General features: G+C 42.5%; 1 protein-coding gene across 2 annotated transcripts in view; it reads left to right on the top strand.

The window, feature by feature from the left end:
* LOC143319221 (endonuclease V-like) overlaps positions 1-13,425 on the top strand; it is a 60,362-nt gene that overhangs the window by 6,542 nt on the left and 40,395 nt on the right. For both annotated transcript variants that reach the window (XM_076727988.1, XM_076727989.1), the window contains exons 4-7: positions 1,873-1,912; positions 2,971-3,083; positions 10,488-10,556; positions 10,746-10,874. In XM_076727988.1, coding sequence (XP_076584103.1) covers positions 1,873-1,912; positions 2,971-3,083; positions 10,488-10,556; positions 10,746-10,874 — 351 coding nt within the window. The remainder of the gene's footprint in view (positions 1-1,872; positions 1,913-2,970; positions 3,084-10,487; positions 10,557-10,745; positions 10,875-13,425) is intronic.

Genomic DNA, 13,425 nt, shown 5'->3' with positions numbered 1-13,425 from the left:
AACATTTTGAGGTGTTGAAAATGATTTTGTCATTTGTTCCCCATGTGAATGTGTTCCAGGAATCCAGGAAAGGACTGCTCACTTTTCCACTTCAAGAAATGTCTTTTTTTTTTTTTTTTATGTTAATATATTCTAAGCTGTTCCTGAGCTGAGTGTCGGTGTGTGCAAGGCCCTTTCTTGATTTTTGTCATTTGAATTCAAATGTGGTTAGTTCATATTGGTCATAATAGTTCTACATTTTCAACATTTTGGAAAGTATTAGCTGTCTCTCCAGAAGTGAGATGAGAAGATTGGTACCACTGTCGTAACTGTGAGCACAAAGCTGGAGGGAGGAAATGCTATCCCAGCTTAGCATGAAGGCTAAAGGCAGGGAGAGCTAGCCTGGCTACAAATGATTTGTGCTTACCATCTGGCAAACTGCTTCATGGCTGGAGAAGCTGCACAGAAGAACTGGGCAAAGTTGTTAGTTACAGACTGTAACTCCCTCTAAAGTAACTGATTTAAACAAGATTCAAATTCTTTAGTCAGCTTTAGTCGGTTTTTTTTTTCAGTTTAGCTGTTTGTCCTTCCCTCCAGTCAAGTTTTTTTCCCCAAAATGTTGGACTATGAAGAGTGACACCACCACGGAAAACCATGTTGTTAACTGCTGAGACATCAGCCTCAGCTTGTCGGGCTCTATTGTCAGACTTTGCTTACCTTAAGTCACTCTAGTTGTACTTTGTTAGCCTCAGATGGACCGAGCCAGCATGATAACATGCTGTAAAGCATATGGTTAGCTTGATATCGTTACATGCTATCTGTAACATTTCAGCTTTCATCTTAAAGATGATTCTGGGGATTTGGTCATTATCATCATTTTGGACTTTTACAATGACTTACAGTTCACTGACACACCCAACAAGATTGACACCTTACTGATATCACTGGGATTGTCTAAATGGTGCAAACCTCGCCTTCGCTCATGCTCATTAAAACCCCCTGAGTGAGTTGCAGCTCCTGTGACAAAGCTCTTCTCTTTCCCTCTCTCACTGTTTCTCAGAAAGTGCCTCAAATTCATCCTCACCCACTCACTTCTGTTTGTCGCTGCCCACACACCTCCCTCGCTTCCTCCCACTCTGTCTCTCTGTCAGCATGTGCACAGGTGTGCAGGGACACACACATATGTACTTTCACCCACCACATATACAATCATACTCACACACACACACACACGCGCGCACACAGTTTTACTTCCACTGACATTTAGCCCTGGACAGATGCAGTCACTGCTCCCTTTATCCGCAACCTTTGAAGTGAGTTATTCCCGGCGACTTAAGATTCAATGCTGAAATTCGTCTGTAGAGTCACCTTTGGCTTCAAGAACTCATCAGTGTGTTGGAACTGGACGAGTTGTGCATCAGTTTGAGGATCTTGTCACTTGCTAACTTCAGCTTTTGAAGCTCAGGATAAAGACTCTGCCATCTCACACTGTACATCTGACACTGTGTCCGACAGCGGTAGCAGCTGGGGTCATCAGCTGAAGATAAGGAGAAAATGCTGTCGCAGAAGGAATTTCCACTTGTTGTGTCTGGAAGCTTTAACGATGCCTCTGCTCCACTGAAGTGTCTGAGCAGCCATGATTAATATTATTCATTGTAGTGGCGCTTTTCCCGCTTTGACATGTCAGAATGTCTGCTGTACAGAAGGTCTAGGATCTTGGAAAACAAGAAGAAAATGCTGAACAATAGTGCAGCAGCTCAAGCACAGAAGGGCTTTAGAAATACACATTTTACTCGCTATGTATGATGTTTTCATGGACGGTTAACAGCTCAAGCTTTTGTATGATGGGGAAATTCATTTCAGATGTGTATGTGTGGTGTGTCCTCTCAACAGGTGGTGTTGGTCGATGGGAATGGTCTGCTCCACTACAGAGGTAAGTCAATACTTTCTGCTTGATTGATGGCAGGATGCGTTCAGTGACACCTAATATGCAATCAATGTTTTTTTATATTTATTATTTTATAACAAACACTTTTGCTTTTCTTGTCAAGAAAAGCACAGGTGTGGTTAATAACATAAATAAAGGCCAATTTCCATTTAGGTGTTAGGATATGGTCACACATGGCCATTACCTGCTGACCTGAAATTCATGTAAAAGTTCACCAAATTTGAACTCCAAGCAAAGAGAAGATGTGAATATTTTCACATGCTTCTTTAAGTTTGCACTTTTGTGTGACCGTGTCCTGATTATGCTGCATTCATGCAATGTCGGCAGAATGGGAAGAACAGGAAAAACAACCCTAATTGCTATTTGGGAGTGTTCATGCATTATTCTGAGGTGGTTAGCTGTAGTGCTAACCTTGTAGTCATGATGAAAATGATCTACTTTTGATGTGTTACGTATTTATATGACTATATTTCCAAGTGAATCCAGAGACAAACAAACAGTACATTGCTCCTGTAAAATTAGCGCAATCTATTGTATCAGTGATACTGTTTTTAGATGTAACTGCCAGCAGTGGTGCATTTGCTGCCACTCTGCCAACAGTTCAACATATCTATAGTTATTTTCACCAAGTTGCAGGTATTGTTGGTGTCTGAGTGGCACTGAGTAATCATTACAAAATATTTACACCCGTGCTTTTCCTGCTGTGGCAAGTCAAAAAGTCTGCTATGAGGAGAATCTATTGCTATCAGATCCCCAGAGCCTTGAGTTCACAGTATGTCAACAACCCAAAGTAGTTAAATAGATGAGTATAAAGTACCTCTCAGAATGTTACTGAAACTATTCCTTTGAGAAGTTTAATCGCTGAACGTACAGTTAATGCCCTCTTATTAAATCAGATATTTCCACTTCAAAAACACTTGGTAAGAATTTGAGGTGAGCGCAGCAAGCCCACAAAGTCAATATAATTGTGTCAAGAGCAACTCAAGTTGTTCTCAGTTTGGTTTCAATCTAGATCTGACATTGTCACGGTTTGGCCCCAACAGAGTTCGGCCTGGCGTGTCATCTCGGAGTGCTGTCAGGGCTGCCGTGTGTGGGCGTGGCCAAGAACCTGCTGCAGGTGCAGGGTGTGTACAAGAGTGAAGAACACCGGTCACAGGTGAGACTAAATTTAAGACTGCCTATTAACCCAACTTGAACTTGCTTTTTCTCTTCTGTGCTGTAAGGGCTTTGTCACTCTGTGGGTCTGCTTACAGAATGTAAGTGAGACTGTAATGGACTGCACTGAAGCACAGATACAGACACACACAGGTGTAATATTTGAGGTATTTTATTATGAGGGCAAATGGGATGGGAATAGGAGCCCAGCAGGCGCAGAGCAGAATCTGGAGGGTTGCTGGGCTGAGCTGAAGTCTGAGGCAGATGAGGTGGAGGGCTGGGAGACGGGTCACAGCAGACAGAATGGTGCAGAAGCTGGGGAGATTCAGGTCCTGAGAGGACTCCAGGGGAACTGGATGAGCAGAGCAGTGCAGAGGGGGTGAGGCAGGGCCAGAGTCAGCAGCAGCAGGATGGTAGATGAGACTATGATCTGGCAAGGTGAATATGAGGCAGAGCTGAGTCTTTGTAGGCTTCATTACAGGATGGGATGCAGCTGGTGATGCTCTGCTCTGGCTTCAGCACACCTGTGTCCAGTCAGATGATCACACAGACACACAGAGAGGCAGAAAGAGAGAGAGACAGACAGAGGCGCAGCAGGCACAGGGAAGGGAAACACAATGAAACACAAAGGAAAAACTGGGACACGGCTGTAGCCTTGACATGTTGTGTCTGTAAAAGAGCTGCCACCCTTGACAAAAGTCAATAGATTAAATTATTCAAGTTAAGTCATCAAAGTGTAATCACTTTTCCCGTTGTTCATTGCTCACTGCGTTCTAAAAAAAGCAAAGAAATGTCAGAGAGGGACGAAGCAAAGGACAGAATCCTCAATTACTTTTGAGTGTGCGTGTGCGTGCATACATTGAACCCGCACTTCTATTTGTACGTGCATGTGAGTGTGTCTGTGTTAGTGTGTGTGCTATTTTGACAGCGTGGCTTTTATTACAAGCCAAGGCCTCCTTGTGTGCTAATGCTAATGTGACTTTTTGAATACAAATCAAGCTGGAGCAAACACCTATTGGTCAAAGTATACCTATGGGAGAGGAAAAACTGGATTTCATTAATATGCAAATGTTCCCTTTGTTTCAGCCTGGAACCTCAGTGACCTGTTGAGGAAAGAATAAAAACAAGTTAAAGTTAAATCTGCCTGATGAGAAGGCATCTTGCTAGAGTCTAATGAAAGAGAATAAACAGTAAATGATCCTTTTTTCTAATGTAGCAGGATTGTGAGACAAGGAGAAGTTCTGGTATCTGCAGCTTTGAGCTTCGATGTGAGAAGTTGAAGTTTAAACTGTCACACTGTCCATTTCTGCTAATGCTTCACATCGATTTAGACTGTAGATGCGTTTACACGCACTATGTTGTTCATGCATCTGTCATCCTTCTGGAAAATGGTTTAAAATTGCATCTGGAGTGTTTGGGGTGCGTAGAAAGAACATAAAAAAAAGAAAGGGCTTGAACAGTTCTAATAAATGAGCTCAAGCGCCTTCCCTGGGGAAAAGATGATGTCGATCTGTAGAAGAGCAGCGATGGGCATTTGCTGAAGTTTCAAAGGGAACCAGTGCAGATGACTCTAGCAACCATCCGATGCACTGCCAACTCGATTAGCAGCCAAAAGACTCTCTGCTTCTAACCCCAGTGGTTTTTATGTAGTAGTGTCACATGCTAATTAAATTCCCCACATGAGTGTATCCATCTCCCTCAATTAGCGCTAGTGGCTTTTGTGTCAGAAAGTGTCGGTTCATCTCTGTCGTGGAGGGGAACCTGATCTCTTTGTTTACACAGAACATCTTCTCCTCTGAGGATGCAGTCTCACATATATCCTGATTTTATCTCTGTGCCAAAGTCCTGGTGGCTTGGACATGTTCATGTTGAGTATCAGGTACCATCTGCATTACAAGCCCATGCGGCATCTTTGGGCTCAAGCTATTAGCTTTGGATCAGTTGCTGCGCATGAAATTTTAGAACTCCCCTCCCAGCCATATTGATGTAATTGTCACTCTCTGGGGCTCCGTCTAATTTGTCTAGAGGCACGCACAGAATTGCGACACCTCAAGTCAACACTGGCATTGGCGTTTGAGTGCTTGGTGGGAAATTAGCTGTGAAGTAATCCGTGAAACACAAGCCATATCAGGCTCCATACCAAATTTCAGAAAATTAGCTGTTAAGAAATAAGATTAGCTGTTACCAGAGGTACAGGCACACCGGCACGTACCACTGACAAGCATTATGCTGCCATACTCAATTAGATGTCAGACAGAGTTTCCAAAAACACGCTGAGAGTTTTCAAAAACCAATATGCAGTCTGAGAAGTGTCCCTGAAGGTTACAGAGAGGAACTTTCTCTCAGTTGCTGTAATTAAATGTGCGTGCCTCGAGAGTAAAGGTGTTAGTGTATGTCTGTATGAGGCCCAGGGGCGCAGATCCTTATTGGTATTAAAGTAACAAAATATAACACTTTCAAGAAGAAGTATTGAGTGCACGTATAGTACAAATACACATTTGTGGCACAGTGGACAAGTGGTTGGAGAAATTGGCCTGTATTGAAAATGCTACAGATAGAGTGAAAGACAGTTTCTGTCAGAGGATGAAATGTGAAGATCTTAATCACTGTCTGTGTGTTGAGGAGAGCTGGAGCTGGTGGAGTGTGTGTATAGACCAATTCTGAGGAGGAAGGAAAGGAAAGTAACTGGCCGTGCATTTGGTTTTTATGGGAATTAGTCATTTTTTTCAGACTTTTTAATTTAACAGTGGATTTATGTCGAATAGGTCAATGTTACGAGGGTTTATGTTAAAAAACGACCATGAGCTGATGCTTATTTACTGCATATTTTATTGACACTTTAAATTTGGCTCAGTTGATGTGAATGAATTAACCTCATAATGGAGCCTTTTATTTGTAAGAATGGCAAAGTGTGCTAAAGTCGTATAGTTTCAACCGACTATTAAACCTTGCATTTCAGACACAAACAGTATGAGGCCTAAGAAAGTCCTTAAAATCATGACAGCAGCATCAGCACCATGGACAGTACTACACATTAAAAGAGCCAGACTACAACAGCATGCAGCTCAGGGGCCTATGCATATAATGCCACTTTCTTCTTGGCCAGATTCCTTCACATCTTTCTTTGACCTAATGACATTTCCCATTGAGGTAAAGGAAAAGTGTTTAGGAAAATACATAAGACCTGTTTTTCTGACTATTCGACTGCAGCCTAAAAGTTGTGCTTTAAATGGAAAAAACTACATTTTTCAGTCCCATGTCTGTGTATGTAGCTAGCGTCTGGACGTCCTCTATCTCCTCCTGCAAATTGCCAATTTTTTAGTTTTTTTCTGTTTGTGTACGGACTGGACAATCAAAAGACGCTGCATGCTAATTGGTGAGCTTCACATATTTTTGAGCTTTGGACAGAGCCAGAGTAACTGTTACTACCTGCTTGTCTATGCTAAGCTAGGCTAACCACAGCGTAACGTAGCTCTGTTCTTTCCCTCAAAGTTGGCAGAATGGGAAGAACACAAAATATTCTATTATTTGGAATATTCAAGCATGGTTAATTAAAGAGTCTTAATTAGCAGGGTTACAGAGTTGGAGCAGTTCATGAACAAATGAAACCAAATACAAACAAACTGTGTATAGGTTCCTTTAAATGAACTGAATCAAAGTGTTAATACTGGATTTTATTTACATGTGGCTGCCAGCGATGGAGGCTTTGCAGCTGTAGTTCTTTTCGAAGCTTTCAGAAATGCTTGCTGTGTTTGACTTTGAAAACACAACGTGCAGACACGAATGGCTCTTCTGATTTGCTTTTAATTACTGTCTAAATAACGAAATGAATACAGCATTAACAACAGCCATAATAGTGGTATTAATCTTCTTATGTCATTCTTGGAAAGAAAAAGTTATTCCTTTTAAACTTCGAACAGATGAAGCTTGAGAGTTTGAGAAAACTTTTTTTTTCTTTTTTTTTTGCACTGCAGAAAAATAACAGATGAGTCTTGAAACAAATAAGATTAAAACACATTTGTTTTAGTGTTTACAGTTCCCTTGACAGCCAGCCTGTCCATTAAAGAATGTATGCATCATTTTTTGAAGTGTCCTTGAGCAGAAACAGTCCACCTGCTCAGACGCGCTACCTTTCCTTGTAGCTGAATGCCCAGAAGGTGAAAAAGTAATATGTCTGTGCTTGAATAGAGGCAAGGGAGTGCTGTGTGTTTTTATCTGAGATCTGAGTCAGAGACAAAACAAAAGGATGAAAGAGGAGAAAAAATGTTTCTTTTCTTCCTCTTTGTCCTAGATTCACTTTGGGAAAATTATATCCTTGTTATTGAAGTTCCATGCAGCTCAGTGTCCTTCAGATTTCGTCCTCTGTCTCTCCCTCTTCTGTCCCCCCCTCTGTTTCTCTCCTCACATCCAGTGTATCCCTCCTCTCCCACCCCATCTCCTCTCTCCCTCTCACTTTCTTCTCCTCCCATCTCATCTCGTCTTCTTCTTTTTCTCGTTGTCTCTCTTCCCCTGCTCTCTGATAGCCAGGGCGTAACTCAAACCAGTGTGTTATTGATGACTTGCTCTGTCTGTCTGACTTCTGCTGTTCTGGCTTCAGCCCTGCTCTCTCTTCGTACGAGTCAAGCCTCTCTCTGTCACATACACAAACACACACACACACACTGTTGGCCTCATCCCAGCCGGGATCGGGGGCCCTATGCGGCCCCTCCTGTCTCCCCGCTGGCTGCTTGCTGTAATCAGTCATAGTAGAGCAGACACTCCATCCATCATGGCGGCTAAGCTCCCTTCATCGCTCTGGCCCATAACCCACAGCACACCTGTCAACACAGCCCACATCACTACATCTGACTTTGCACCATCTCTTCAGCTGTGAGATCGAAACTTTCAGTTCCCGTCGGACAAATTGAAAATGCGGTTACCTTGAGTTCTTCAACTAATCACACATTTGACTTACTGTTGGGTACAAATATGAGACTAATAGGAAGCCACCATGATCACACCTGATCACGGCCTTCAGAACGGGTGGCTTAACGCCTGCCTGCTGCATATTTTTTTATGACAGTGGGATCATATTTTCTGGTGGTCTGTGTCAGAGGCCGCGGCTTTCATGCTGACGTGCTTCCGTTGGCCTGTACCTGAAATTTCTGCATCTATTAGATACTCGGCGTTTCTCACACCTTCTTTAAAGACTGAATAACACCAAAGAAATGAAGAATTTTTTATCCTCACAGTCTGTAGATTCAGTGTGCAAAGTTTCGTGCAGATTGGACTCAAAGCCACAACATTCAGCTTAGTTCAGGCAATGTGTGAGCATGTAAGGTTTTTGAATGCGTGATGTACAATGTTTACTGACCAAAGCACTCAGAGTGATTTTAATGGCACCTGCTGATCGACGTATGTCATTTTTGGTGTTTGTCGTGTGTGTGTACCATTCTATACCACTATAACTGTTACAGTGTGTGCTGCAGTACCACTTTCACCAAAGGAGAAATAAAACAGAAAGGAGAAACAAGCAGCAACAATTGCAGCACAAGCAGATTAAGAAAAATTGCAAAATTTGACATTTTTAGAGCCGAAGATGAGATTAAGATGATTACAATGAGGAAATAATTCTGACTCCAGACCAAGCTCTTTTCAAGATAATTGCAAAAATGTAAATGTGATTATTACCGTGTCAGCTTAAGTCAGTGAGTATCATTATATGTGCCTCAGTGGTGGGTGGAATTTGCAACCCACCTCCCAATTTTTGGTGTTTCTAGGTCTTAAAAACAGTTTTAGCAGAGAAACATAATCAGAAGAAGTTACATCAATAATATATATATATTTGTCATAGGGGAGACTGAGCAGATGTACACACCTTGATACCAAGATGGATTTTAACAGGAACCTTTACTGTCACAGGGCATGTGTTTATACCACTAGACCATCCGGACAACACAGCAGCCACTGACAGCAGTTCACATGAACGTTAACGTAGTGAGCTTCGTTCAGACTGCGGCAGAGAAATGTTTCTCTAATCGGATCTGAAAGACTGTCCTCACTGTTTTTTTTGCAAGTAATCGGATTGGATTTGTGTGTCCAGCCATCACCAACCTATCTGCATGGGTTGCAGCAGTACAGATGTAGGCATCAGTAATTACATGCTCTGGCAACATGGCTTTCCAATGTGGAGCTCCATCATCTGGCCCTGTTTTCTGTGATGTCCTCCATACCGCTCTGTTCGTAGCAGCATGGATTATGCTCAGCTGCTAAAAACAATTAGAAAACAATTTCGTTTTCACATTTTCGAAATCACATTTCTCTCAGAGAGAGGGATGCCACGAAACTCAAGTATTCACAACAATGTAACCGTTATGAATACTAATCTGAAAAAAATCACACACCAACCTGCTTTTCTCGAGTGCTCTGTCAAATATTTGGGTGAAATTTGATCAAACATTTGGCAAAATAGAAAATATTGTGCACACAGTACTAATTACAAGCCACCTGCTCATTTTGGTGAGTTTTCATCTTTCGTCTTTTTTGCTGCACCAACACTCCTAGAGGAGAAAAATGAGAAGGCTGTTAATAATAAGAGAAACAAACAGCAAAAAAAGAGAAAATCTCTGCATTAGTCTGACACAGGACTTTGGGAATATATTTAACAGTTACTGTTGGATTTCGAAATATTATATCTTCAGCCCAAATCAAAAATCCTGAATTGTTATTGATCAATGTGATTTTGAGATTTTCTTGTTTTATAAAACAAAAACACCTTGGACAAAATGTGACAAAAATGCTCATTTTTGGACTTTCATTTTCCTCACTATTTTTGACAATAAGGTGTTGCGAAAAGGATTTTGAATGTTTTTTTCTGCGTGTTTTTAAAAATAAAAAAAGGGTGTCCATCCCTGTCAGATTCTACATCAGATAGCACTGATTGTGCTAACCAGTGAAATCACCTGCCATAGTGTTTGGCTGGAGAGAAACACTGCTGATGATGCCTCTGACCTGTCCAGCAGGTTAACCCAGTCCAAAGTAGAGGATGTTGATACATGACATTCTCCTTCATAGGGAAAAAACACAGTTTTCTGACAGTGTCCCGAAGCTTCACCTTCATATAACACAAACAGCTGTTTTTGCATTGTAATGCAATGTGTAATGTAGTGTAATTCACTGATAGTCCTGAATTTTTAAGACAGCAATTATTGTTAAAACACTATATGTATTTTGTCAATTAAGAACTTAATATGCCATCCTTCAAAAAAACTACACTTTGTTCAAAGTTTGGAGGTTTGAAACATCACATTTGAAACACAATGAGAGTGTGAAGCCTCCACAGCAGGTTAATAGTTTGTTTGAGTGCGCTGTCATTGGTATTGGCAGGCTGTGCATCTTTTTTGACTTTGTTCCTTTGCCTCCGTAGATCGCTGCTCTGCAGAAAGGAGGAGACAGCTTCCCACTCACAGCTGCCTCAGGCAAAGTGCTCGGAAAGGTGCGGCAAAGGACAGACACAAAAAATACAAACAAATACTTTTAACAGCGGTGTTGTTTTGTTGCTGATCACCTCAAAGAATACCCGCCATACTTCAGTTCAAACTCAACAAAACGTGTGTGACGATAACAATCACAGGGAGACAGGAATGTGCAACAGTTAACAGAGACGTTTTCTCTTTGTGCTCAGGCATTGAGAAGCTCCGACAAGAGCTCTAAACCGGTGTACGTGTCCGTTGGCCACAAGATCAGTGTGGACACAGCTGTTCGGCTCACACACTCCTGCTGCCGCTACCGGGTCCCAGAGCCCATCAGACAGGTACACACACACACATCAGTCAACAATGAGTTCTCTGATCAGGACTGAGCAGCAGAGCAGCTTCAGGGGAGCCCATCCCATTGAAAAGGCAGAGTGAGAAGCAGAAGATTCAGTGATCAGATTAAACAAACGATGAACTCCTCAGCTGTGAGGCAGAGCGCTGCGTTGGAGAGCAAACAGTGCACTTGTGTAACAGCGTCCTGCTGTGAAGGAGGAGGTGTGCGCGTCATGCTGTGTGCGGCTTTTCAGCGGCCTGGCCTGGAACACTTTTAAAAATGGAGGGAAGAATGTGTGCAGCCACGTTAAGGATGGTCTGATTTGTGGGGGGATTTTTTTTAAATGGCAGCAGAAACGCAGAAAACCATGTTTCAGACAGTAACACAGTGCTGACTGTCGGGGACTGATCCGACAGAGCTCCAGTGTGACAGGGAAGATTGTTTAGCTCCAAGCAGACAATCAGTCCTTTTGTCTTCCTCGAAGCTCATTACTCAAGTCGTTGCTGTTGCTATTGTCCTAAAATGTGTTTGCAGTGACAACACTGGGTAGGTGTGTTAACAGCAGACTCTGAAATACTTATTCTCATTATTCTCATGTCTTTATTTTATTTTTTTGCCCCTGCGCTGGTGACAGCTGTGGCTGGAGGCAGTATGTTTTCAGATTGTCTCTCTGTACATACATCTGTGTGTCCCATTCTCATAAACACGATATCTCAGGACGCCTGGAGGGAGTTACTGTGACCACATATAAGACAGCTTTGGCCTAAGCTCAAGAATTCACAAACTTTCAGACAAAGGTCTCGTAGGATGAAATGATGAAGCGATGACGTATTATATCCAAAAGGTCAAAGGTCAGCTTCACTGTGACATTGTAATGCTCTGCAAAAACACTTCCTGGCCATTATTCAACACCATCACTCAGGGGAGATTGTGACCATATTTCACATTTGGTCAGACGCGGATTTGGTGACGCACCACCTCAAAGAGAATTTGCTGAATCCAACTTGGAACACTTGTTTGGACAAACCTCTCAGAAAACAGTAAGAGAGGATTAGGAAGGACTACAAACTGTTCTTGCATCAGGTCCAATGTACTTCTGATTATTTTGTTGATTTTCTTCTTGCTGTTTCTGACTGCGAGCTGCAGGAGTTTAAGACCACACAGTAACTGAATTGAACCGAAGATCACTAGAAATGTTTGAGTGACTCTGTTCACCCCCTTAACAGGATAAGAGGCTACAGAAAGTACTTCTACTACTCATTTGGCAACTACACGAGTAGTTTTAGATGAGTAACAGTGTTCACAGCAGCGTTTTTGTATTTAACTTTCAAAAACGTTTTGTCTCAAAAACATCATCATCATCATCATCATCATCATCATCATCGTCGCGGTGCAGACAGGTAGAGGAGAAAAAACCCGAACTTCACCTGAACGATCCCTCCTCCTGCCTCAGGCTCTCTGTCTTTCTGCCACTAGGCTGTGCTGTGCTTCTGCTGTTGTGTGTGTGCTTTTACATCCGCCGCACAGAAGACATACATTCACACAGACACACACAGACACACAGACACACACACACACACACACACACACACACAAACACACGTCTCAAAATCAGTTTTTCTCCAGGGGAGCTGCAGTAGCAGCGGCTCACTCATCCCCTCTGCGTGTGTGTTTATTTCATCAAAGTGTGAGTGTGTTTAGCTGGTGGGAGGAGGAGGAGGAGGAGGACAGCAGCAGGGACTGAATGTGGACATTGGAGAGAACCGGGGACACTCTTCCTCTGCCCAATCACTGGCACCTCTGTCTTTATCTTTCTCCCCCGTCTTCCATGTCTTTTTTCTCTCCATCTGCGTCTCTGGCCCTGTGTTCTCTGCGTCTCTCTGTCTCTCCCACAGATATTTTCGATTCTCTCTGTTGCTGACATCACAGAAAAAAAAGATCCAATTCTGGTGAGTGTCGTGTTTGGAGTCGAACTCTGTGTTTACGTCGCTCTTTTCGTGGGCAGAGCAAGATTCGCGTCCCCCAGGCCTGTGAAACCTCAGTCACAACTTGCTGAGAAAAAAAAAAAAAATCAAAAAGCTGTCAATCTGACAGGAAGCCTGTCTGTGTTACGTAACAGTCGTCTATTTGAAGTTTGAAGATAGATGAAGATGAGCTGCAGTATGGCCCCTCTGTCCAGACACTTGTAATGGTAGACTGAGGGCAAACAAGTGCGCACACACACACACACACACACACCTACGAACAAAAGATTGTGATGTGCTTTGTATCTAGTTGCGGTTCACCGCTGGGACACACACTGAGGAGGGGTGAGTTTTGTGGAGTCCTACTAAACTTTGTTCAGACTCAGAAACGAACCCTGATGATGTCATGATCTCAGATTGGTCACACTATCCTCGCCATCATCATATTTGAGAAACTGAAGAAAAGTGAAAAACATGCCAGCATTGTTTCATCCACCACTGTTCTGTTGATCAGCTGATCAATGAATTGACCGTTTATTTCAGCACTTCAAGCATGGAGGAAACTTTACATTTCAAAATTTGATTTTGTTT

The sequence above is a fragment of the Chaetodon auriga genome, chromosome 4 (genome assembly GCF_051107435.1).
Source record: "Chaetodon auriga isolate fChaAug3 chromosome 4, fChaAug3.hap1, whole genome shotgun sequence".
NCBI classification, from domain to species: Eukaryota; Metazoa; Chordata; class Actinopteri; order Chaetodontiformes; family Chaetodontidae; genus Chaetodon; species Chaetodon auriga.
The sequence above is the reverse complement of the archived record's forward strand: the minus strand, read 5'-3'. Positions and strand labels throughout refer to the sequence as shown.